General features: G+C 45.8%; 1 protein-coding gene, 1 long non-coding RNA gene and 1 pseudogene across 14 annotated transcripts in view; 1 reads left to right on the forward strand and 2 right to left on the reverse strand.

Moving 5' to 3' along the window:
- Positions 1-17966, reverse strand: part of LOC119494070 — a 21895-nt gene extending 3929 nt beyond the window's left edge. The window contains exons 1-2 of the long non-coding RNA XR_005208099.1: positions 17912-17966; positions 2686-2909 (exon numbers count right to left, since the gene is read on the reverse strand). This is a non-coding gene — a long non-coding RNA (uncharacterized LOC119494070). The remainder of the gene's footprint in view (positions 1-2685; positions 2910-17911) is intronic.
- Positions 1-22458, forward strand: part of LOC119493986 (NACHT, LRR and PYD domains-containing protein 3-like) — a 26262-nt gene extending 3804 nt beyond the window's left edge. For 2 of the 13 annotated variants that reach the window (XM_037779543.1, XM_037779542.1), the window contains exons 3-14: positions 12566-12685; positions 13838-13969; positions 14080-14187; positions 14292-14393; positions 14502-14621; positions 14776-14854; positions 14998-15229; positions 16606-18385; positions 18493-18666; positions 18798-18971; positions 20720-20766; positions 21650-22458. In XM_037779543.1, the coding sequence (XP_037635471.1) occupies positions 12566-12685; positions 13838-13969; positions 14080-14187; positions 14292-14393; positions 14502-14621; positions 14776-14854; positions 14998-15229; positions 16606-18385; positions 18493-18666; positions 18798-18971; positions 20720-20766; positions 21650-22299 (3718 nt within the window). In that variant the 3' untranslated portion in view covers positions 22300-22458. Of the gene's footprint in view, positions 1090-1232; positions 1459-1603; positions 3402-3501; positions 3676-4012; positions 4187-6393; positions 6568-6691; positions 6739-6865; positions 8610-9258; positions 9419-12309; positions 12392-12565; positions 12686-13837; positions 13970-14079; positions 14188-14291; positions 14394-14501; positions 14622-14775; positions 14855-14997; positions 15230-16605; positions 18386-18492; positions 18667-18797; positions 18972-20719; positions 20767-21649 lie in introns of those variants that run through there. The other 11 variants (XM_037779540.1, XM_037779541.1, XM_037779539.1 and 8 more) reach the window with 10 other exon arrangements.
- A 1603-nt stretch (positions 22459-24061) lies between these two features.
- LOC119494900 lies at positions 24062-26480 on the reverse strand (annotated as a pseudogene).
- Between the last annotated feature and the right edge of the window lie 365 nt (positions 26481-26845).

Consider the following 26845-nt stretch of genomic DNA (forward strand, 5'->3'; position numbering starts at 1 on the left):
GAGGTACTGACTCTCATCCTGACCGCTTCACACTCAGCTGCAAACCGCCCCAGTGTGTGCTGAAGGACTCTGAAGCACATTGTACGCAATATGGATCATGAACTTGATGTGCTGGGGTTCTGCCTGCCAGAGGTCAACTTAATAGTTCCTGCCATCTGTTGCAGCCCTGGTCCTCGTCATAGTGGACTGATGGGAAGCTGCCGAGTCCTACCCGACATGTCATTATCGTCCCCAGTCCCAGAGCCCATGTCTCAGCCTAGATTCAGAGACTTCCGCTGCCTCTTGGGCTCTTCTTTTGCTGAGCAGGGAGCCTGATTTGTTCTCCTCCTTGGGAATCCAGACCCCCATACACCAGATCACTTCCACACAAGCCATAGGAACTTTGGCCAGTTATCTGCACACTGTAAAAGGTACTCCACGGTGGCTCAGCTTGCTCTTGCTTCTCTCACCACGTCTTCCACCTACTGTTGAACCGACTGCTCCCAATTTCTGTTTCCTAACTGGGTTGCTCAGGGTCATGAAGATAGAGGTGAAAGTCCTCTTGGAAACAGGTGAACTGGTTAGTGCCCTTCGGTCCCAGTAGCTGTTTGGTGAATTTGAAGGGATTTCCTAAGATGGCAGCCCGCTTCACTGCCCTCTCCCTCCCTCGTCAGGGTGATGAGTTTCCTCCTAAGGTTGTTCTGATGCTCAGATGGTGGCACCTTGGTGATCTTTCGTGTGTCCTCCTAGAACTGCATCCATGCCTTGCACTTGTTAGTTGGAGGCGACTTTACTCGACAGTATTCTACTATTTTTCTTGGAACAGAAGTTTCTGGCACTTTGGATGTCTTGGACTCTGTGGGGCAACTCCAGGCTGAGTTCCTCCTGCACCTAGTAGACCTTTACCACTAGAGGGAGTCATCTGATTCATTGGTTACATCCAAATATCACTTCATGGACCTTTACCTTATGTTTGTCTCTGTGTGGACGGACATCATCATGTGATCTAATTCTTCATGATTCCTCCACAGAGTGGACCAGGAGAGCCCAGAGGTTCCCAGTGGTCAGTCCACCCAGCAGCATCAAACACACCTGGACTCCATATTTATGGTCTGTACATGTACAACAACTACTTTTACATCTATTCTGTTCACAATAATCTCCATACTGCACTTTTTAGACCAGTGGATTGTCAGTCTGTCCAACATGGATCTAATGTTTGATTGTGTCATTCATATAATATTCTGTTCCAGCTGCTGGAGGAGAACATCGTCACTTTTGTGAAGAACGAGCTGACGAAGATCCAGAAGGTTGTGAATTCAGATTACCCAGAATGCTTAGAGAGTCAGAGGAAGGATGAGGAGGTGCTGGACGGTGAGGATGAAGAGCAGAGCAGGAACAGAGAGGCTTTTCTGAAGATCACACTGAACTTCCTGAGGAGAATGAAGCAGGGGGAGCTGGCTGACCGTCTGCATAGCAGTAAGAGGATTTATATCAAGATTTAACATGCTGGATAAATGGAACGTTTACTAATGTCTCAAGAGATGGACCAAAATATATTCATATGTTGACATATTTACTTTATAATGTATTCATAGATCTTCTTTGCTGTGTGTTCATTCAGGAAGTCATTCTGGAGTTTGTCAACGTAAACTCAAATCTAACCTGAAGAAGAAGTACCAGTGTGTGTTTGAGGGGATCGCTAAAGCAGGAAACCCAACCCGTCTGAATCAGATCTACACAGATCTCTACATCACAGAGGGAGGGACTGCAGAGGTCAATGATGAACATGAGGTCAGACAGATTGAAACCGCATCCAGGAAGACAGACAGACCAGAAACAACCATCAGACAGGAAGACATCTTTAAAGCCTCACCTGGAAGAGATGAACCAATCAGAACAGTGATGACAAAGGGAGTGGCTGGCATCGGGAAAACAGTCTTAACACAGAAGTTCACTCTGGACTGGGCTGAAGACAAAGCCAACCAGGACATACAGTTCATATTTCCATTCACTTTCAGAGAGCTGAATGTGCTGAAGGAGAAGAAGTACAGCTTGGTGGAACTTGTTCATCACTTCTTTACTGAAACCAAAGAAGCAGGAATCTGCAGGTTTGAAGAGTTCCCGGTCGTGTTCATCTTTGACGGTCTGGATGAGTGTCGACTTCCTCTGGACTTCCACAACAAGGAGATCCTGACTGATGTTACAGAGTCCACCTCAGTGGATGTGCTGCTGACAAACCTCATCAGGGGGAAACTGCTTCCCTCTGCTCGCCTCTGGATAACCACACGACCCGCAGCAGCCAATCAGATCCCTCCTGAGTGTGTTGACATGGTGACAGAGGTCAGAGGGTTCACCGACCCACAGAAGGAGGAGTACTTCAGGAAGAGGTTCAGAGATGAGGAGCAGACCAGAACCGTCATCTCCCATATCAAGACATCACGAAGCCTCCACATCATGTGCAACATCCCGGTCTTCTGCTGGATCACGTCTAGAGTTCTGGAAGGGGTGTTGAAGACCAGAGAGGGTGGAGAGCTGCCCAAGACCCTGACTGAGATGTACATCTACTTCCTGGTGGTTCAGTCCAAAGTGAAGAACATCAAGTATGATGGAGGCGCTGAAACAGATCCACACTGGAGTCCAGAGAGCAGGAAGATGATCGAGTCTCTGGGAAAACTGGCTTTTGATCAGCTGCAGAAAGGCAACCTGATCTTCTATGAGTCCGATCTGACAGAGTGTGGCATCGATATCAGAGCCGCCTCAGTGTACTCAGGAGTGTTCACACAGATCTTTAAAGAGGAGAGAGGACTGTACCAGGACAAGGTGTTCTGCTTCGTCCATCTGAGTGTTCAGGAGTTTCTGGCTGCTCTTCATGTCCATCTGACATTCATCAACTCGGGTGTCAATCTGATGGCAGAAAGACAAACAACCTCCTCGTTGTTTAAAGTCTTCAGAGACAAACCTACACCAAAACATCTCTACCAGAGTGCTGTGGACAAGGCCTTACAGAGTCCAAACGGACACCTGGACTTGTTCCTTCGCTTCCTCCTGGGTCTTTCACTGCAGACCAATCAGAAACACCTGCGAGGCCTGCTGACACAGACAGGATCACAGACCAATCAGGAAACAGTCCAGTACATCAAGAAGAAGATCGAGGAAAATATCTCTACAGAGACAAGCATCAATCTGTTCCACTGTCTGAATGAACTGAATGATGGTTCTCTGGTGAAGGAGATCCAACAGTACCTGAGTTCAGGAAGTCTCTCCACATGTAAACTGTCTCCTGCTCAGTGGTCAGCTCTGGTCTTCATCTTACTGTCGTCAGATAAAGATCTTGACGTGTTCGACCTGAAGAAATACTCTGATTCAGAGGAGGCTCTTCTGAGGCTGCTGCCAGTGGTCAAAGCCTCCAACAAAGCTCTGTAAGTGCAGAGACAGTATGATTTGATGAAATAATAAGTAATACACTGCTATCTTCTAAAGAGAAAAGAAAATAAAGCTTTTTCCTCATTGTCTTTTCAGGCTGAGTGGCTGTTACCTCTCAGAGAGAAGCTGTGGAGCTCTCTCCTCACTTCTCAGCTCCCAGTCCTCCAGTCTGAGAGAGCTGGACCTGAGTGACAACAACCTGCAGGATTCAGGAGTGAACCTGCTGTCTTCTGGACTGAAGAGTCCACACTGTACTCTGGAGACTCTCAGGTCAGGATTCATCAACCTGTTCAACGGTCATTTAAATTCAAATTTACATTAATGGATACATTATTTTAAAACCAGTTGTGTTTAGTCAGTTTTAGACCCTTTATAGAACTGTCCATGAACATATTTGATATTAGTTTTGTAGTACTTTCATTAGACTGTTGTTGGAATGTGATCACAATACAGTTGTTCTTATGTCTGGTTGTTAGCCCCCACCTCATCCATTACAATCATGGATCATACAACTTATCGGGTATTGTCCCTTACATATCATATCTTATCCGGTGTGATTTCACTTGATCACAAATGTTTGTCTTCTTGTTCATTAATGTCTCTTCAGGTTGAGTGGGTGTAACCTCTCAGAGAGAAGCTGTAAAGCTCTGTCCTCAGTTCTCCACTCCCAGTCCTCCAGTCTGAGAGAGCTGGACATGAGTAACAACGACCTGCAGGATTCAGGAGTGAAGCTGCTGTGTCCTGGAGTGAAGAGTCAACACTGTACACTGGAGACTCTCAGGTCAGAATTCATCAACCTGATCCTGATCAACTTATGACCATTTTAATTCTGATTTATGTTGATCTATAATTCCTAAATGTTTTCTCTACTCAAAATGATTGTCTCAATTTTTAGACCCTGTGAATAACTTTCCATGAACATATTTCATCATTGGTTCTGCCTCTGCTGTTGGAACCTGAAATACCAGAAAGGAATTTTAAGATTCAAAGTTAAGAACTGTGTCACTGACACATACAGCCGGTTATTCAGGGAACCTTGAGGCGTTCCTAGGCCAGATGAGATAATTTATTCAGAGTGTTCTGGGTCTACCCTGGGGCCTCTTACCAGTTGGACATGTCCGGAAAATTTCTAACGGGAGGGACCCAGAAGGATCCTGATCAGATCATATACCCATACCATGAAGGAGCAGTGTCTCTACTCCGAGCTCCCTCCAGATGTCTGAGCTCCTCACCCTATCTCTAAGGCTGAGTCCAACCACCCTACGTAGGAAACTCATTTCGGCTGCTTGTATCTGCGATCTCATCCTTTCGGTCACTACCCAAAGCTCATGACCATAGGTGAGGGTTGGAACGTAGATGAGAGCCTTCCAGCTCAGCTCCCTCTTCACCACAACGGTCCGGTACAACGCCTGCATAACTGCTGACGCCGCACCAAAACGCCTGTCCATCTTCCACTCCATTTGACCCTCACTGGTGAACAAGACTCTGAGATACTTAAACTCCTTTGCTTGGGGCGGTAACTCACTCCCAACCCGGAGGGAGCAATCAACCATTTTCTGGCAGAAAACCATGACCTCAGACTTGGAGGTACTGACTCTCATCCAGACCACTTCACACTCGGCTGCAAACCGCCCCAGTGCTGCTGAAGGTCCCGGTCTGATGAAGCCAGCAGAACCACATCATCTGTAAAGAGCAGAGACGCAATTCTGAAATCCCCAAACCGGACACTCTCTTCCCCCCGGCTGCACCTTGAGATCCTGTCCATGAAAATCACAAACAGGATCGGTGACCAGGGACAACCCTGGCGGAGTTCGACACCCACCGGAAACGTGTTTGACTTTGCGCCGAATATACGGACGCAGCTCTCACTTTGGTTATACAAGGACTAGATGGCTCGTAACAACGACCCCGGTACCCCATATTCCCCCAGTACCCCCCCACAGGACTCCCCGGGGTACACAGTCTTAAGCCTTTTCCAATTCAACAAAACACATGTATACTGGATGGTCAAACTCACAAGACCCCTCCAACAGCCCTACGAGGGGTAAAGAGCTGGTTCCATGGCCATGACGGAATCCACATTCTTCCTCCTGCATCTGAGGTTCAACAATCAGTCAGAGCCTCCTTTTCTAGCACCCTATAATAAACTTTCCTGGGCAGGCTGAGCAGCGTGATACACCGATAATTCTTGGAGCACACCCTCCGGTCCCCCTTTTTAAAAATGGGAACCACCACCCTGGTCTGCCATTCCACAGGTACTGTCCCCAACCTCCACGCGACTCTAAAGAGGCGTGTCAGCCAAGATAGCCCAACAATGTCCAACAATGTCCAGAGCCTTCAGCATCTCAGGGTGAATCTCATCCACCCCCGGCGTCTTGCAGCCGAGGAGCTTTTTGACTACCTCAGCGACCTCTGCCAAGGATATGCACAAGCCTTCCCCCAAGTCTTCAAACTCTGCCTCCTCTATGGAGGATGTGTTGGTTGAGTTCAGGAGTTCCAGGTGTTTGGTTCCAGAACCAGAGCTATGTGTGGAGGTGTGCCCAATTATATCTAGTTGATACCGCTCCACCTCCCGCACCAGCTCCAGTTCCTTACCCACCAGAGAGGTGAAGTTCCACGTCCCTAGAGCCAGTCTGCGATGCTGGGGATCAGCACACCTAGGTCCCCACCTTTGCCTGCTTTCCGACTCACATTGCACCGACCCCAATGCCTATCCCTGCGAGTGGTGGCGAGCGGCTCTATGTAGATTTTTCGGGCTGTGCCCGGCTGAACCCCATGTGTCATGGCCCATCCACCAGACGCTCGCCAGTAAGCTCCCCTCCCAGCTTTGACTCCAGAAAGGGGGCACAGTTTCTCTTTTCCAGGAGAGGTGCTGCAGCTCCTTTCTTACCGATTCATGTGGTGTTGATGATGGTAATAACCACACTACCTTCCAGTCTTGAAGGTAACCTCAGATTATGTGATGAGTGTTGTTTTGTGCGTTTGCAGGTTGTCAGGCTGTTTGATCACAAAAGAAGGCTGCACTACTCTGGCTTCAGCTCTGAGCTCGAACCCTTCCCATCTGAGAGAGCTGGACCTGAGCTACAATCATCCAGAACAGTCAGGAGTGAATCTTCTGTCTGCTGGACTGAAGGATCCACTCTGGAGACTGGGCACTCTCCGGTATGAAGAGGCCTTTTTTTCACTTGCTCCCCCAAGTGAATCAGTTCAAGTTTCTTTATAAGTGAGAGTAAAATAAAGAGTTAAAGTGCTAGTGCTGTCCTGACCCCCCTCCTCCTGCTTTCAGGGTGGAGCCTGCTGGAGTCCGATGGTTGACACCAGGTCTGAGGAAGTGTAAGTGTGTTTTTAATTTGATTCATGAAACAATCAACCATCTTCAAACTGAGACATCACTCATTTCAAATGTCTGATGTCATGGATTAATACCTGCTGCTGTATTGTGTCTTCTTCTGTCCATCAGATTCCTGTGAACTCACATTCGACACAAACACAGTACACAGAATCCTCAAACCGTCTGACGACAACAGGAAGCTGACACGTGTGAGAGAAGATCAGCCATACCTTGATCACCCAGACAGATTTGATGAGTGGCCTCAGATGCTGTGTATTGATGGTCTGACTGGTCGCTGTTACTGGGAGTTGGAGTGGACAGGAAAAGTTGATATATCAGTGAGTTACAGAGGAATCAGCAGGAAAGGAGACGGTAAGGACTGTTTGTTTGGAGGTAATGATCAGTCCTGGAGTCTGAGCTGCTCTGATAGAGGTTACTCTGTTTGTCACAACAACAGAGAAACCTTCATCACCTCCTCCTCCTCTGGTACAGTAGCAGTTTATTTGGACTGTCCTGCTGACACTCTGTCCTTCTATGGAGTCTCCTCAGACTCACTGATCCACCTCCACACCTTCAGCACCATATTCACGGAACCTCTCCATCCTGGGTTTGGGCTCTCGTCTTGTAAGCTTGGTTCCTCAGTGTCACTAGTCAGGGTTTCATCCGAATGTTGAGCAAATCTTAAAGGGCGGATCCATCTGGTTCTGGGGCTGTCTGACGATGAGGTAAATCGGCTGTGGACGGGAGCAGCAGACAAACTAATTTTAGCCACAAGTTTACACTATATGTAGAATATTTTCACTGCTTTACCTCGCCATCAGACAGCCCTTTCTGACGGGGATTGAAGCCGTTTTATCGCTCTCTTCAAAGCCACCAGACTCAATTAAAAAAACAAAACAGTAATTTTACCTCTCAGAACAGGGGAGTTGCTGGTCTACCTCTGGATGATAGCGATTATCCAGCGCCCACACATTGGCCAGCAGGATCCCCGTCGTACAATTAACCACACACCAAGACATATTATTCGTCTGATATGTGATATGTGTCACAAACATTGCCGAGAGGTTAAGTTCAGGACTCGAATTAGCTGAGGTGACACCTAGCACACCGCTAGCGGACATTTCTGTTTGTTTTATGTATTCATGTGAAGAAGTCTCCTCATCGATCCACAGTCTGATGGTTTCCTCTGCTGATATTTGTCGCAGTTTGTTTTTTCAATACACCAACTTTTCTATCTCAGCCAGGTGTAAACACTTCTTCTCTGTATTTTACAATACCAACATTCAGACTGACATCATTAGACGGATCAATACTGGTGTTCATAGTGACTGTTGATCATGTGTTGTAGTTTCTCACTGTGACCACCTGAGGGCCGTGAACTCTGCTGGTCTATTCTGTAGACGTGCACAACATCAATATGAACAGTCAGAGTTCTAACCTGTAATTATATTTCATATCATTTCATTAATATCAGTACTAGCATGACTATTAGTATTAATACCTCATTTAATAAGAAGTATTACTGTTACGTTCATTATTTCAAATGTGTTTCAGCTTCTCTGTATGATCATTTAATGTTTAATCCATAAATGTTAATATAAAGTGTGACCGAAGCAAACCTCCTCCTGTAGTAGTACTACCATGAACTACTCCGTTACAAAGTAATAGTCAGCATTTAGAGTCTTCTTCTTTGTTAATAATCAGATAAATGAAATGTGATGAAGAATTCAAAGTGAAGAAGAAATGAGGAGGAGGAAAAGGTATGTCCCAGTATGACTCTAACAGTGTTATTTTTGTAATTTGTTCAATTATTCAAATTGCTGTATTATCAACATTATTTCAATAGATTCACATCATAATATCATTATACTAATATTTATTGTTACCATTATTTATTTATGTACTACTATTTGCCTGTTATTCTGATTGATCTTATTAGTGCATTAAGCATGATCGCTAAAACGGTGGAAGACATTTCATTGTACATTATTTTATATTATATTATAATATATTATACTTTATTATATTGTATTATATTACATTATACTATATTATAATATATTATACTTTATTATACTATATTATATTATATCTTATATATTGTATTATATGACATTATACTATATTATAATATATTTTACTTTATTATATTATATTTTATTATATTATATCATATATTGTATTATATTATACAGGGACCTCTTTAAAAGTATTAACCTTAAACAAGGAAAATTACTGTTTAGCAGCATTTATAGCTGAACTATCCAGATTCTAAGTAACTGGAGATAAAACTTTATGTTTCTACTCCTCGTAGATCATCAACTCTTTATTATAATAACGACTTGTTGAAATCGGTTGAGAAATGTAGACGTTATAATACTTTTTATCCAGAAAAACGGCAGCTTGCCCGGTCCAAGATGGCGCCCACGTTGACGTATCTCCGCCACGGGCTGAAGCGTCACGGCCGCTCTCTTCCGGGTCCTTCCTGCTCGTCGTGATGACGTAGCTTCTTCTCTCCGTCTACCAACAGGTCAGTAAGAGACTCTACACTGCGGGACTAGAGTTGGTTTAGTTCCAGTTCAGACTGGTTTACACCGTGTGAGGAAGAGGAGGAGGAGGAAGAGTAAGAAGAGGAGGAGGAAGAGGAGGAGGTGAAGAAGAAGAAGAAGCAACTAAACGGTGGTCTGTTCAACTTCCTTGTTGTTTTCAAACTGAACGTGAACTCAGGAAGTCTTCAGTCAGACCAAGTACTACTGCTACTACTACTAGTAACAGTAGTACTAGTAGAAGTAGTACTAGTAGTAGTAGTATTATTATTATTATTATTAGTAGTAGTAGTAGTAGCAGCAGCAGCAGTAGTAGCAGTAGTAGTAGTAGTAGTAGTAGTAGTAGCAGTAGCATTATTATTATTATTATTATTATTATTATTATTATTAGCAGTAGTAGTAGTAGTAGTAGCAGTAGTAGTAGTAGCAGCAGCATTATTATTATTATTATTATTATTAGTAGTAGTAGTAGTAGTAGCAGCAGTACTAGTAGTAGTAGTAGTATTATTATTATTATTATTATTAGTAGTAGTAGTAGTAGCAGTAGTACTAGTAGTAGTAGTAGTAGTATTATTATTATTATTATTATTATTATTATTATTAGTAGTAGTAGTACTAGTAGTAGTAGTAGTAGTATTATTATTATTATTAATAGTAGTAGTAGTAGTAGTAGTAGTAGTAGTAGTAGTAGTATTATTATTATTATTATTATTATTATTATTATTAGTAGTAGCAGTAGTACTAGTAGTAGCAGCAGCAGCATTATTATTATTATTATTATTATTATTATTAGTAGTAGTAGTAGTAGCAGTAGTACTAGTAGTAGTAGTAGTATTATTATTATTATTATTATTATTATTAGTAGTAGTAGTAGCAGTAGTACTAGTAGTAGTAGTAGTATTATTATTATTATTATTAATAGTAGTAGTAGTAGTAGTAGCAGTAGTACTAGTAGTAGTAGTAGTAGTATTATTATTATTATTAATAGTAGTAGTAGTAGTAGTAGTAGTAGTAGCAGCAGCAGCAGCAGCATTATTATTATTATTATTATTAGTAGTAGTAGTAGTAGTAGTAGCAGTAGTACTAGTAGTAGTAGTAGTAGTATTATTATTATTATTAATAGTAGTAGTAGTAGTAGCAGTAGTACTAGTAGTAGTAGTAGTAGTATTATTATTATTATTAATAGTAGTAGTAGTAGTAGTAGTAGCAGCAGCAGCAGCAGCAGCATTATTATTATTATTATTATTAGTAGTAGTAGTAGTAGTAGCAGTAGTACTAGTAGTAGTAGTAGTAGTATTATTATTATTATTATTATTATTAGTAGTAGTAGTAGTAGCAGTAGTACTAGTAGTAGTAGTATTATTATTATTATTATTATTATTATTAGTAGTAGTAGTAGCAGTAGTACTAGTAGTAGTAGTAGTAGTATTATTATTATTATTAATAGTAGTAGTAGTAGTAGTAGTACTAGTAGTAGCAGTAGTACTAGTAGTAGTAGTAGTATTATTATTATTATTATTAGTAGTAGTAGCAGTAGTACTAGTAGTAGCAGTAGTAGCAGTAGTACTAGTAGTAGTAGTAGTATTATTATTATTATTATTATTAGTAGTAGTAGTAGTAGCAGTAGTACTAGTAGTAGTAGTAGTATTATTATTATTATTATTATTAGTAGTAGTAGTAGTAGCAGTAGTACTAGTAGTAGTAGTAGTAGTATTATTATTATTATTAATAGTAGTAGTAGTAGTAGTAGTACTAGTAGTAGCAGTAGTACTAGTAGTAGTAGTAGTAGTATTATTATTATTAGTAGTAGTAGTAGTAGCAGTAGTACTAGTAGTAGCAGTAGTAGCAGTAGTACTAGTAGTAGTAGTAGTATTATTATTATTATTATTATTAGTAGTAGTAGTAGTAGCAGTAGTACTAGTAGTAGTAGTAGTAGTATTATTATTATTATTAATAGTAGTAGTAGTAGTATTATTATTATTATTATTATTAGTAGTAGTAGTAGTAGTACTAGTAGTAGTAGTAGTAGTATTATTATTATTATTAATAGTAGTAGTAGTAGTAGCAGTAGTACTAGTAGTAGTAGTAGTAGTATTATTATTATTATTAATAGTAGTAGTAGTAGTAGTAGTACTAGTAGTAGCAGTAGTACTAGTAGTAGTAGTAGTATTATTATTATTATTATTATTAGTAGTAGTAGTAGTAGCAGTAGTACTAGTAGTAGTAGTAGTAGTATTATTATTATTATTAATAGTAGTAGTAGTAGTAGTAGTACTAGTAGTAGCAGTAGTACTAGTAGTAGTAGTATTATTATTATTATTAGTAGTAGTAGTAGCAGTAGTACTAGTAGTAGCAGTAGTAGCAGTAGTACTAGTAGTAGTAGTAGTATTATTATTATTATTATTATTAGTAGTAGTAGTAGTAGCAGTAGTACTAGTAGTAGTAGTAGTAGTATTATTATTATTATTAATAGTAGTAGTAGTAGTAGCAGTAGTACTAGTAGTAGTAGTAGTAGTATTATTATTATTATTAATAGTAGTAGTAGTAGTAGTACTAGTAGTAGCAGTAGTACTAGTAGTAGTAGTATTATTATTATTATTATTATTATTAGTAGTAGTAGTAGTAGCAGTAGTACTAGTAGTAGTAGTAGTAGTATTATTATTATTATTAATAGTAGTAGTAGTAGTAGTAGTACTAGTAGTAGCAGTAGTACTAGTAGTAGTAGTAGTAGTATTATTATTATTATTAGTAGTAGTAGTAGCAGTAGTACTAGTAGTAGCAGTAGTAGCAGTAGTACTAGTAGTAGTAGTAGTAGTAGTACTAATAGCAGTAATAGTAGTAGTACTAATAGTAGTACTAGTAGTAGTAATAGTAGTAGTAGTAGTAGTACAGCTTCTTAATGCTTATTATTATTATTATTATTATCATTATTATTATTAGACGGGCAGTTAGTGAATTTCATTAATTTCTGTGAAGTGAAAGCTAAATGAAGTGTTTATGACTGTGTTTTTTTGTGTTTGTGTGAAGGTGTGGACTCTGCTATGGATCAGCGTGAGGACGGAGAGGACGGAGTCCCTCCGTCTAAAACCATTCAGACCGAAGCTCAGAGGTGAGATGAGCGTCTCTTACTGTCCTCACATGATGTCCACTTCCTGTTCACAGCAGCTCATTCAGTGTAACAGATGGTACAGCTGTACCTAATAAAGTGGACCATCAGTGTTTGTACATCAGTACTCTGTCCAGGAAGAAGTTTACTCAACATGTATCAATGCTAATGTTTCAGGATCCCTCTGGGACAAGGATCTCTTGAACCTGGACCTGGACCAGGACCTGAACCCAGCTGTGTGTCCTTCAGAAGTGACCAGTCAATGGATTTTATTCTTGATTTTAAACATGACAGACAGTAAGTAGTTGTCAATATTAAAACATTGTAATTGTGCAATATTAGTAGTAGTAGTATACAGAGTTGTACTGATGATGTGACCTTTATTAAACTAGTCCAGTGTCCGTTGAAAACATACCTGTTCAGAACCGGCCGATCTTGGCCAGTTGTGTTGCTGCTTGCAGCGTTCTGGAGAACCGCTCAGACAAACAACTCAACACCAATCAGTTGCTTGCCTTGACACAACCACCGCGGTTATAAAGTAGAGCGTGGATTTAATTGGTGGAGGTTCTGTGCTGGCAGTAACGTTATTAGTGATATAAGTTAGTATCAGTCTGTCACCGGGGAAATACCGTCTTACCCACAGAGGAAAAACACACACAGGTGGCGGCTTTACTTGCAGTCCTACCGGTGAAATACTCTCTGGTTGGTTCTGGTTCCAGTTGGCTGTCTGCTCCGTTGACTCCAGGGAGGTGAAGAAGAGTTCGGTTGTTAAGTGAGCGGCAGTCAACGAGCCGCGGCCATTCAGAAGGACTGCTTGGCTCCCAGTAGTCTCCAAGTAGTCTCCCGGTAGGCTCCCGGTAGTCTCCCAATAGTCTCCCAGTAGTTTCCCAGTAGGCTCCCGGTAGTCTCCCAGTAGTCTCCCAGTAGTTTCCCGGTAGGCTCCCGGTAGTCTCCCAATAGTCTCCCAGTAGTTTCCCAGTAGGCTCCCAGAAGTCTCCCAGTAGTCTCCCGGTAGTTTCCCGGTAGTTTCTCAGTAGTCTCCCAGTGGTCTCCAAGTGGTCTCCCAGTAGTCTCCCAGTAGGCTCCCAGTGGGCTCCTAGTAGTTTCCCGGTAGTCTCCCAGTAATCTCCCAGTGGTCTCCAAGTGGTCTCCCAGTAGTCTCCCAGTAGTCTCCCAGTAGTTTCCCAGTAGTTTCCCAGTAGTTTCCCGGTAGGCTCCCGGTAGTCTCTCAGTAGTCTCCCAGTAGGCTCCCAGTAGGCTCCCAGTAGTCTCCCAGTAGTCTCCCAGTAGTTTCCCAGTAGTTTCCCATGCACGTCCTTGAGTCCCCGTCAACACACCAACCAAGGGTTAAGGAAATCAGATGAACAGTTCTTGAGATATATGAAAGACACACAGACAGACAGATTCCTCGCTTTATAGTTAGATGTATTAATACTGTTTTTGTTTCAGGACCCAAGCGAGACCAGGATGTCCTAGACCTGAACCTGGACCTGGACCTGGTCCTGGACCTGAACCCAGCTGTGTGTCCTTCAGAAGTGACCAGTCGATGGATTTTATTCTTGATTTTAAACATGACAGAAAGTAAGTAGTTTTCAGTATTAAAACATTGTAATTATGCAGTATTTTAACCATACAGAGTTTAAATGAATATGTGACCTTTAATAATTAAATTAATGCTGTTTTTGTTTCAGGGTCCATGTGAGACCAGGATCTGCTGGACCTGGACCTGAACCCAGCTGTGTTTCCCTCAAAAGTGACAATTCAAAGGATTTTATTCTTGATTTTAAAACTGGCAAAAAGTAAGTTGTCAGTAGTAAAATGTAATTATGCAGTATTTTAACCACACAGAGTTTAACTGATTATGTGACCTTTTATGCATTTATTAATGCTGTTTTTGTTTCAGGACCCATGTGAGACCAGGATCTGCTGGACCTGAACCCAGCTGTGTGTCCTTCAAAAGTGACAATTCAAAGGACTTTATTCTTGATTTTAAACCTGACAAAAAGTAAGTTGTTATCAGTATTAAAATGTAACTATGTAGTATTTTAACCACACAGAGTTTAACTGAATATGTGGCCATTAACATTTTTTATTAATACTGTTTTTGTTTCAGGATCCATGTGAGACCAGGATCTTCTGGACCTGGACCTGAACCCAGCTGTGTTTCACTCAAAAGTGACGATTCAAAGGATTTTATTCTTGATTTTAAACGAAGACATCCTGCTGGTCTGAAGTAAGCTGTTAAAGCTGCTAAAATAAAGACAGATTCATCAACATGGATTATTTCTCTCATAAAATATTTTCAGAAACACATTTTGGTGAACTATTTTCGTGATATAAGAGAAGAAAGTTTCCAAACGATCTAATTCTTCAGGATTCCTCCACAGAGTTGACCAGGAGAGCTCAGAGGTTCCCAGTGGTCAGTCCGCCCAGCAGCATCAAACACACCTGGACTCCATATTTATGGTCTGTACATGTACAACAAATCCTTTTACATCTGTTATTTTGACAATAATCTCCATACTGCACTATTTAGATCAGTGGATTGTCAGTCTGTCCAACATGGATCTGATGTTTGATTGTGTCATTCATATAATATTCTGTTCCAGCTGCTGGAGGACAACATCGTCACTTTTGTGAAGAACGAGCTGAAGAAGATCCAGAAGGTTCTGAGTCCAGATTACCCAGCATGGTACCTGGAGAGTCCGATGGAGGATGACGAGGTGTTGGAAGAGGATGATGAAGAGCAGAGGAAGAGCAGCAGAGATGCATTTCTGAATATCACACTGAACTTCCTTAGGAGACTGAAGCAGGAGAAGCTGGCTGACCGTCTGCAGAGCAGTAAGAGGATTTACATAAAGATTTAACATGCTGGATAAATGGGGCTGTAGCCGGACAACAGACTGCTGCCAACAATAACACTTAATTGTGTGACTGATGACACACATTTGACACAAATGTACAACTCTTTGGACGGTGCGCCTGTGGTTGCCCGGTCCTGCAAGCGCATGGTGATCCAGTTGCTTCCAACTCACAGCTCAGCAAAAAACACTGCTTTACGCCCTCCGGTCCACGGTACTGACGGCGTGGCTGGCAGCACCTGGCACAGCGCTTCATGAGCCTAGTCCGATAGTCTGTAGATATGTAGCCTATAGATAACATATATTTGAATAAAATACAGTTGTACCGTTAGGATACAGTACACAGAAGCCGTTTCCATGTCACGAGGCAGACAAGCGTCCAGCACGCACCAAGGATGCATGTTAATGCCAGGTCTGCGCAGGGCCTTATATGCAGTGGAGTCACTGGAGGGGGGCATGGTTCGAACAGAGGGTGAACTGGTACCCCAGTGGGTAGTACAGCAGGGCACCAACCGCCCACCGGATAGCCAAGCACTCTTTTTCAAACATGCCATACCTCGACTCCCTCTCGGACAGCTTCCGGCTGATGTAAAGCACCGGGCGGTCTACTCCTGGTACCTGCTGGGACAGCATGGCCCCAGCCATGGCCCTGTTTGAAGCATCAGTCAGCAGGACAAGAGGGAGAGGGAAGTTAGGTGTGTGGTGAAGTGGCTCCCCCGCATAGAGCTTGTTTTACCCTCTCAAGCACCAGGTCGCACTGGACTGGATCTGGCGCACCTTTTTTTGGGCGAGATCAGTTAGGGGACTGGTCAGGTCCATGAAGCTGGGAATGAACCGCCGGTAGCAGCCTGCCAGCCCCAAGATCTGCCTCGCCTCTCTTTTGGTCTTGGGCCTCGGGCGGACTGTAATCTCTGCTACCTTATCTACCAGTTTGCGTGACATAAATGAGGTGCCCTGGTCAGTTAGGATCTCTTAGGATCTCAACTCAGGGTGTCGGTCGGCCGGCAACCGAAATCACTTGTCCACTTGTCACTGGTCCACGACACTGACGGCCAGCATGGCCATCTCCTTGTGTGTGTGCCATCTGAGGTCCAGCACGCGACTGCATTTAAAGGGAGAGCATGATTAGACAATACTCACCAGCTATGTCAATAAACTCACCTGGCACAGCCCTCAAGAGCCTCCCTCACACCTCTCTGCAGCTGAATGCCAACCATGCACACTTCCACAGGGACATTTACTAATGTCTCAAGAGATGGACCACAATATCAGATACTCATTCTTTAGGGGAAGTAGATGTTGAAATATGTCATTTGTAATTTATTCATCAATTTTATTTGTTGTGTGTTCATTCAGGAAGTCACCCTGGAGTTTGTCAATGTAAACTCAAATCTAACTTGAAGAAGAAGTTCCAGTGTGTGTTTGAGGGGATCGCTAAAGCAGGAAACCCAACCCTTCTGAATCAGATCTACACAGATCTCTACATCACACAGGGAGGGACTGCAGAGGTCAATGATGAACACGAGGTCAGACAGATTGAAACCGCATCAAGGAAAACAGACAGACCAGAAATAACAATCAGACAGGAAGACATCTTTAAAGCCTCACCTGGAAGAGATGAACCAATCAGAACAGTGATGACAAAGGGAGTGGCTGGCATTGGGAAAACAGTCTTAACACAGAAGTTCACTCTGGACTGGGCTGAAGACAAAGCCAACCAGGACATACAGTTCACATTTCCATTCACTTTCAGAGAGCTGAATGTGCTGAAGGAGAAGAAGTACAGCTTGGTGGAACTTGTTCATCACTTCTTTTCTGAAACCAAAGAAGCAGGAATCTGCAGGTTTGAAGAGTTCCCGGTCGTGTTCATCTTTGACGGTCTGGATGAGTGTCGACTTCCTCTGGACTTCCACAACAAGGAGATCCTGACTGATGTTACAGAGTCCACCTCAGTGGATGTGCTGCTGACAAACCTCATCAGGGGGAAACTGCTTCCCTCTGCTCGCCTCTGGATAACCACACGACCCGCAGCAGCCAATCAGATCCCTCCTGAGTGTGTTGACGTGGTGACAGAGGTCAGAGGGTTCACCGACCCACAGAAGGAGGAGTACTTCAGGAAGAGGTTCAGAGATGAGGAGCAGGCCAATGCAATCATCTCCCACATCAAGCAATCAAGAAGCCTCCACATCATGTGCCACATCCCGGTCTTCTGCTGGATCACGTCTACAGTTCTGGAGGAGGTGTTGAAGACAAAAGAGGGTGGAGAGCTGCCCAAGACCCTGACTGAGATGTACATCTACTTCCTGGTGGTTCAGTCCAAAGTGATGAACATCAAGTATGATGGAGGCGCTGAGACAGATCCACACTGGAGTCCAGAGAGCAGGAAGATGATCGAGTCTCTGGGAAAACTGGCTTTTGATCAGCTGCAGAAAGGCAACCTGATCTTCTATGAGTCCGATCTGACAGAGTGTGGCATCGATATCAGAGCAGCCTCAGTGTACTCAGGAGTGTTCACACAGATCTTTAAAGAGGAGAGAGGACTGTACCAGGACAAGGTGTTCTGCTTCGTCCATCTGAGTGTTCAGGAATTTCTGGCTGCTCTTCATGTCCATCTGACATTCATCAACTCGGGTGTCAATCTGATGGCAGAAGGACAAACAACCTCCCAGAAGTCTGAGACACACTTCTACCAGAGTGCTGTGGACAAGGCCTTACAGAGTCCAAATGGACACCTGGACTTGTTCCTCCGCTTCCTCCTGGGTCTTTCACTGCAGACCAATCAGACTCTCCTACGAGGTCTGCTGACACAGACAGGAAGTAGCTCACAGACCAATCAGGAAACAGTCCAGTATATCAAGAAGAAGTTCCAGGAAAATATCTCTGCAGAGAGAAGCATCAATCTGTTCCACTGTCTGAATGAACTGAATGATGGTTCTCTGGTGAAGGAGATCCAACAGTACCTGAGTTCAGGAAGTCTCTCCACATGTAAACTGTCTCCTGCTCAGTGGTCAGCTCTGGTCTTCATCTTACTGTCGTCAGATAAAGATCTGGATGTGTTTGACCTGAAGAAATACTATGATTCAGAGGAGGCTCTTCTGAGGCTGCTGCCAGTGGTCAAAGCCTCCAACAAAGCTCTGTAAGTACAGAGATACAAAAGTATTGGAACCATTCTAATTACTCTAATGTCTTTTCAGGAGAGAAAGATTGAAAACTTTTTTCATTCTTCCCTTATTGTCTTTTCAGATTGAGTGTTTGTAACCTCTCAGAGAAAAGCTGTGAAGCTCTGTCCTCACTTCTCAGCTCCCAGTCCTCCAGTCTGAGAGAGCTGGACCTGAGTAACAACGACCTGCAGGATTCAGGAGTTAAGCTGCTGTCTTCTGGACTGAAGAGTCCACACTGTACTCTGGAGACTCTCAGGTGAACCTGTGAATTACTTTCCATGGGCAATAACTAAGTTAAACAGAAACACATAGGGGATGACAGTAATAAACACACTACCTTCCAGTCTTTACTCAGATTATGTGACGTGTGTTGTTTTGTGTTTGCAGGTTGTCAGGCTGTTTGATCACAAAAGAAGGCTGCACTTCTCTGGCTTCAGCTTTGAAGTCCAACCCCTCCCATCTGAGAGAGCTGGACCTGGGTTACAATCATCCAGGAGAGTCAGGAGTGAATCTTCTGTCTGCTGGACTGGAGGATCCACTCTGGAGACTGGACACTCTGAGGTATGAAGAGACCTGCTGCAGCCACAGAAATTCAGTCCCAAAGGTCATGACTATAGGTGAGGGTTAGAACGTAGTTGGTGATCGAGAGCTCCTTCTTCACCACAACAGTTGGGTACAACGCCCGCACTGCTGATGCCACAATGAACCACCTGTCCATCTCCCGCTCCATTTTACCCCCACTGGTGAACAAGACCCAAAGATACTTAAACTCCTTTGCTTTAGGCAAAGACTCACTCCCCACACGGAGGAAGCAGTTTCCGGCAGAGCACCATGACCTCAGATTGGAGGTACTGATTCTCATCTGCCTCACACTCGGCTGCAAACCGCCCCTGTGCGTGCTGAAGGTCACGGTCTGATGAAGCCAACAGAACCACATCATCTGCAAAGAGCAGAGACGCAATTCTGAGGTCCCCAAACCGGACACTCTCCTCCCCCCGGCTGCACCTTGAGATCCTGTCCATGAAAATTACAAACAGGATCGTAACGAGGGACAACCCTGTTGGAGGCCAACACCCACCGGAAACGTGTTTGACTTTTTGCCGAGGCTGAACACAGCCTCAGCCAATCCCCGCTTTCCCTTTCTGAGTCGTCTAACGGTTTGCCAGAACTTTGAGACCAACTGAAAGTCCTTTGGGTGTGGAAGGAGTTCAGTTCAGTTATACAGCTTGACGACCTCCTTCATTGTTGGTGTCCACCAGCCGGTTTCTTAGGTTGCCGCCGCGACAGGCTGACAACCTTCCGACCACAACTCCTAGCAGCCACGTCCACAATGAAGGTTTTGAACATGGCCCACTCAGATTCCATGTCCCCATTCTCCTCGGGATGCACAAATAAATCATCCAGAGGTGGGAGCTGAAGATCAGGTCTGTCCGGCAGCCTCCAGCTCCTCTCGTCACGCGAGTGTCCAAAACATACAGCCGCAGATCTGATGATACGGCCGCAAAATCGATCAGCGATCGTTGGCCTAGGGTGTTCTGGTACCAAGTACACTTATGAACCGCCCTATGCTCGAACATGGTGTTTGTTATGGCCAATCCATGACTAGCACAGAAGTCCAACAACAAAGCACCACTTGGGTTCAGATCAGGCAGGCCGCTCCTCCCAATCACCCCCCTCCAGGTTTCTCCATCGCTGACCACGTGTGTGTTGAAGTCCCCCAGCAGAACTATAGAGTTCCCAGTTGGCGCCCTTTCCAGGACGCTACCCAGAGACTCCAAGAAGGCTGGGTACTCTGAGTTGCTGTTCGGTGCATAAGCACAAACAACCGTCAGAGACCTCCTCCCAACACGCATAGGTCCCCGCTTTTGCCTGCCACTCAGCTCACAATGTAGCCGACCCAAATGCCTATCCCTGCGAGTGGTGGGCCCACAGGGCGGCGGCTCCATGTAGATTTTACGGGCTGTGCGCGCCTGAGCCTGATGGGTCAAGGCCTGGCCACCAGATGCACGCCAGTGAGCTCCCCTCCCAAGTCTGGCTCTAGAAAGAGGCCCCGGTTTCCCTTTTCTTTTGTTGTGGCCCCTTTTCTGGGACCACTTTGCCTTGGGTGACCCTACCAGGAGCTACTGCCCCCCAACAGCACAGCTCCCAGGGTCACAGAGGCACGCATACCCTCCACCACCTTGATTCTTGTAGGGAAAGACGAACAAAAAACAGAGCAGTTGATCTTGTTCATGTTAGAACGCGGTATCGTCCATGTTTCCATGCTGATGGAGGATTTTCTGTTCTGAACCCCCTCCTCCTCCTTTCAGGGTGGAGCCTGCTGGAGTCCAATGGTTGACACCAGGTCTGAAGAAGTGTAAGTGTGTTTTTAATTTGATTCATGAAAACAAAGCGGAACACATTCAACCAACTTAAAAATGTGACATCACTGACTTCAAATGTCTGATGTCATAGATTAGGGATGTCCATAATTAACCGTTTAACCGCTAACCGACATTTTAACCGATTAACGCTATCGGTTAAAACAGTTCAAAGAAATATTAATAATTAATTCAAAAGCTGAACGGCTCAGAGGAGCGGCTCGTCTCTTTAAGGAGAAAAGCTGGTCCACCTTAACAGCCCACCTTAAAAGGCGGAGTCGGAGTTGCAGGATACAGGAAGTCGGCTCCGGTCTCTCCAGCTCGCTTGAGTGGAGCGGAGGAATTATAGTTTCGTAGCATTTATTCAACGACAAATAAAGTGTACACACACTGCTACACCTACGTTCACAGCTAGAACGCCACCAACAACCTCACACTCACCGCCAACACACACACACGGTTTGTTGGAAACTCGCTAAAGTTACGCAGACTACGTGTGCGGCGACGAGCACGAAGCCTCCGGCAACGCTAGAGCTGCTAATGTAGCACAAATACACACACTTTTTGCTGGTCACTCGCTAAAGTTACGCCGGGCAGATACACAGCTGACAACCTACTAAACTAAACTAAATGTGCGGTGGAGACTTTTGCTGGTCGCATGTCTGCGACACTATACGCAGCATCGTAGCTGCTAAGTTAACGCCCCCGGACGGGTGAACTGGGTTCTCAGTTGTCTGTTGTGCTCATACACTGCAGCTGGCGCGAGGCACAAATCTTGTCGGTTAACGGTTAAGAAAATGTATCAAAATGAGCATCCCTAGTCTGAGGTCATAGGTTAATACCTGCTTGCTGTATTGTGTGTCTTCTTCTCTCCATCAGATTCCTGTGAACTCACAATCGACATAAACACAGTGAACGGAAACATCAAACTGTCTGACAAGAAGGCGACAAGTGTGTTCCAGAAGCAGCCTTACCCCGATCACCCAGACAGATTTGATGAGTGTCCTCAGCTGCTGTGTAGTGACGGTCTGACTGGTCGCTGTTACTGGGAGGTGGAGTGGAGTGGAGATGTTGATATAGCGGTGAGTTACAGAGGAATCAGACGGAGAGGAGACAGTAATGACTGTGTGTTCGGAGGTAACGATCACTCCTGGAGTCTGAGATGCTCTAACGGTCGTTACTCCGCCTGCCACAACAACAGCAGGACCTCCATCGCCGCCTCCTTCACCTTTCTCTCCGATAGGGTAGCAGTGTATTTGGACTGTCCCGCTGGCACTCTGTCCTTCTACAGAGTCTCCTCGGACTCACTGATCCACCTCCACACCTTCAGCACCACGTTCACTGAACCTCTCTATCCCGGGTTCAGGCTCTCGTCCGAAGCGTTAGGACGCATGTCTGACGCCGTTATGTTCATGTCTGGCATGCAAAGTTCCTCCGTGTCTCTGTGTCCTCCGGAGGGACAGTCTGTTCTCGGTAGAGAATCACAAACAACAGTTCTTCCTACCAACCTGATGTCTCAGTGGTTTTAAACCCAGCCATCTTGCTCAGGGAGGGAAGGAATCTCACAGAAACGAGTCAGACTGGTAGCTATGGTGAAGTGGTCCAAACATTTGTGACGTATTTATAAAAATTATATGAAAAATAAAGGTAGCCAGTAAACTAATTGATTAAAATGTGACAAAAAATTTCATTTGCCTTTTTTATTTATTTATCTTCATATTAATTTCTTTTTTTGTTTATTCTTGTTTAAATTTGACATTTATTTATTTAAGAACTTCTATTTATGAATGTTTCAACAGCTGATGAGATTTCACTGCAGAGAGTCTCTGTTCTTCCTCCTCTCTCCTCCTCTTCCTCTCTCCTCTTCCTCTCTCCTCTCTCCTCCCTCCTCCCTCCTCACTCCTCTCTCTCCTCCTCTCTCCTCTCTCCTCCCTCCTCCCTCCTCACTCCTCTCTCTCCTCCTCTCTCCTCTCTCCTCCTCCTCCTCCTCTGTCTTCTTCTTCCTCCTCTCTCTCCTCTCTCCTCTCTCCTCTTTCCTCTCTCCTCTCTCCTCCTCCTCCTTCTCCTCTCTCTTCCTCTCCCCTCTCTCCTCTCCTCCTCCCTCCTCTCTCCTCTCTCCCTCCTCTCTCCTCTCTCCTCCTCTCTCCTCTCTCCCTCCTCTCTCCTATCTCCTCCCTACACCTTCTCCTCCTCCTCCTCCTCCCTCCTCTCTCTTCCTCTCTCTTCTCTCCTCTCCTCCTCTCACCTCTCTCCTCCTCCTCCTCCTCCTCTCTCCTCCTCCTCCTCTCTCCTCTCTCCTCCTCTCTCCACTCTCCACTCTCCTCTCTCTTCCTCTCGTCCTCCTCCTCCTCCTCCTCCTCCTCCTCCTCCTCCTCTCTCCTCTCTCCCTCCTCTCTCCTCTCTCCTCCCTCCTCCACCTCCTCCTTCTCCTCTCTCTTCGCTCTCCTCTCTCCTCTCCTCCTCCCTGCTCCTCTCTCCTCCCTCCTCCCTCCTCACTCCTCTCTCTCCTCCTCTCTCCTCTCTCCTCCCTCCTCCCTCCTCACTCTTCTCTCTCCTCCTCCTCCTCCTCCTCCTCCTCCTCTGTCCTCTTCTTCTTCCTCCTCTCTCTCCTCTCTCCTCTCTCCTCCTCTTTCCTCTCTCCTCCTCCTCCTCCTCCTCCTCCTCCTCTCTCCTCTCTCTTCCTCTCCCCTCTCTCCTCTCCTCCTCCCTCCTCTCTCCTCTCTCCCTCCTCTCTCCTATCTCCTCCCTACACCTTCTCCTCCTCCTCCTCCTCCCTCCTCTCTCTTCCTCTCTCCTCTCCTCCTCCTCCTCCTCCTCTCTCCTCCTCCTCCTCTCTCCTCTCTCCTCTCTCCACTCTCCTCTCTCTTCCTCTCGTCCTCCTCCTCCTCCTCCTCCTCCTCCTCCTCTCTCCTCTCTCCCTCCTCTCTCCTCTCTCCTCCCTCCTCCACCTCCTCCTTCTCCTCTCTCTTCCTCTCTCCTCACTCCTCTCCTCCTCCTCCTCCTCTCTCCTCTCTCCCCTCCTCTCTCCTCCCTCCTCTCACCTCTCTCCTCCTCCTCCTCCTTCTCCTCCTCTCTCTCCTCCTCCTCCTCCTCCTCCTTTCTCTCCTCCTCCCGGATGTGATGTTCTCAGTGATCAGCAGGTGGCAGCAGACATTCATGTTTCAACAGGTGATAAGATTTCACTGCAGAGAGTCCCTGGAGGTCTGTTCTTCCTCCTCTCTCCTCTCTCCTCCTCCTCCTCCTCCTTCTTGACATTTGACATTTGACATTTATTTATTTAAGAACTTCTATTTATGAATGTTTCAACAGCTGATGAGATTTCACTGCAGAGAGTCTCTGTTCTTCCTCCTCTCTCCTCCTCTTCCTCTCTCCTCTTCCTCTCTCCTCTCTCCTCCCTCCTCCCTCCTCACTCCTCTCTCTCCTCCTCTCTCCTCTCTCCTCCCTCCTCCCTCCTCACTCCTCTCTCTCCTCCTCTCTCCTCTCTCCTCCTCCTCCTCCTCTGTCTTCTTCTTCCTCCTCTCTCTCCTCTCTCCTCTCTCCTCTTTCCTCTCTCCTCTCTCCTCCTCCTCCTTCTCCTCTCTCTTCCTCTCCCCTCTCTCCTCTCCTCCTCCCTCCTCTCTCCTCTCTCCCTCCTCTCTCCTATCTCCTCCCTACACCTTCTCCTCCTCCTCCTCCTCCCTCCTCTCTCTTCCTCTCTCTTCTCTCCTCTCCTCCTCTCACCTCTCTCCTCCTCCTCCTCCTCCTCTCTCCTCCTCCTCCTCTCTCCTCTCTCCTCCTCTCTCCACTCTCCTCTCTCTTCCTCTCGTCCTCCTCCTCCTCCTCCTCCTCTCTCCTCTCTCCCTCCTCTCTCCTCTCTCCTCCCTCCTCCACCTCCTCCTTCTCCTCTCTCTTCGCTCTCCTCTCTCCTCTCCTCCTCCCTGCTCCTCTCTCCTCCCTCCTCCCTCCTCACTCCTCTCTCTCCTCCTCTCTCCTCTCTCCTCCCTCCTCCCTCCTCACTCTTCTCTCCTCCTCCTCCTCCTCCTCCTCCTCCTCTGTCCTCTTCTTCTTCCTCCTCTCTCTCCTCTCTCCTCTCTCCTCCTCTTTCCTCTCTCCTCCTCCTCCTCCTCCTCCTCCTCCTCTCTCCTCTCTCTTCCTCTCCCCTCTCTCCTCTCCTCCTCCCTCCTCTCTCCTCTCTCCCTCCTCTCTCCTATCTCCTCCCTACACCTTCTCCTCCTCCTCCTCCTCCCTCCTCTCTCTTCCTCTCTCCTCTCCTCCTCCTCCTCCTCCTCTCTCCTCCTCCTCCTCTCTCCTCTCTCCTCCTCTCCACTCTCCTCTCTCTTCCTCTCGTCCTCCTCCTCCTCCTCCTCCTCCTCCTCCTCTCTCCTCTCTCCCTCCTCTCTCCTCTCTCCTCCCTCCTCCACCTCCTCCTTCTCCTCTCTCTTCCTCTCTCCTCACTCCTCTCCTCCTCCCTGCTCCTCTCTCCTCTCTCCTCTCTCCTCCTCCCTCCTCTCTCCTCTCTCCTCCTCCTCCTCCTTCTCCTCCTCTCTCTCCTCCTCCTCCTCCTCCTCCTTTCTCTCCTCCTCCAGGATGTGATGTTCTCAGTGATCAGCAGGTGGCAGCAGACATTCATGTTTCAACAGGTGATAAGATTTCACTGCAGAGAGTCCCTGGAGGTCTGTTCTTCCTCCTCTCTCCTCTCTCCTCCTCCTCCTCCTCCTTCCCCTCCTCTCTCCTCTCTCCTCCTCCTTTCTCCTCTCTCCTCCTCCTCCTCCTCCTCCTTCCCCTCCTCTCTCCTCTCTCCTCCTCCTCTCTCCTCTCTCCTCTCTCCTCCTTCCTCCTCTCTCCTCCTCCTCTCTCCTCCCTCCTCCTCCTCCTTCCCCTCCTCTCTCCTCTCTCCTCCTCCTCTCTCCTCTCTCCTCTCTCCTCCCTCCACCTCCTCCTCCTCCTCCTCCTTCCCCTCCTCTCTCCTCTCTCCTCCTCCTCTCTCCTCTCTCCTCTCTCCTCCTCCTCCTCCTCCTCCTTCCCCTCCTCTCTCCTCTCTCCTCCTCCTCCTCCAGGATGTGATGTTCTCAGTGAACAGCAGGTGGCAGCAGATGTTCATGTTTCAACAGGTGAAATGATTTCACAGAGAGTCAACAGGCTGATCTCCAACCAGTTAATCAGCTGAGTGCCTTCAGTTGTTCCTGCAGGTTTCTACCACAGACTGGAAGTAGACGACGTCACCTTCAGCATTTTGACCGTCGCCATCTTGGTTTTCGTCTATCTCCATCTTGGTTTTTGGTCACACCTGTTGAACCATCAGAATACCTGCTGAGGTGATCACCTGATGAACCATCAGAATACCTGCTGAGGTGATCACCTGATGAACCATCAGAATACCTGCTGAGGTGATCACCTGATGAACCAACAGAATACCTGCTGAGGTGATCACATGATGAAACATCAGAATACCTGCTGAGGTGATCACCTGATGAAACATCAGAATACCTGCTGAGGTGATCACCTGATGAAACATCAGAATACCTGCTGAGGTGATCACCTGATGAACCATCAGAATACCTGCTGAGGTGATCACCTGATGAACCATCAGAATACCTGCTGAGGTGATCACCTGTTGAACCATCAGAATACCTGCTGAGGTGATCACCTGATGGAACATCAGAATACCTGCTGAGGTGATCACCTGATGAACCATCAGAATACCTGCTGAGGTGATCACCTGATGAACCATCAGAATACCTGCTGAGGTGATCACCTGACAACAACAGTATGAACTCAGTGTTTCCTGTCGTCTCTGCTGTTAAACTTGTGATCAGTTACACTTTTGTCCTCCGCAGACATCTGTAGCTCACTGAAGCAGAGAAAAAGGAATTAAAAAGGCGAGAAGAAGAACGGAGCCGGCGGCGCGGTGAGGCCAAACAAAGAGGATGGATTTCAGAGTGAAGACTAAACCTTCCTAAATCAGTTAGTCCTGAGCCGGCTGACCCCTCATCTGCTCATCCGGCTCTTTGAAGCGTTCAGTTCAGGGGGAGGAAAACCCAAAAACCCACCGGACCAAATGTCCTCCGCTAAGTGACTAAATGCCCCGAGGTAACA

Source organism: Sebastes umbrosus, chromosome 9, assembly GCF_015220745.1.
Source record: "Sebastes umbrosus isolate fSebUmb1 chromosome 9, fSebUmb1.pri, whole genome shotgun sequence".
Lineage (NCBI taxonomy): Eukaryota > Metazoa > Chordata > Actinopteri > Perciformes > Sebastidae > Sebastes > Sebastes umbrosus.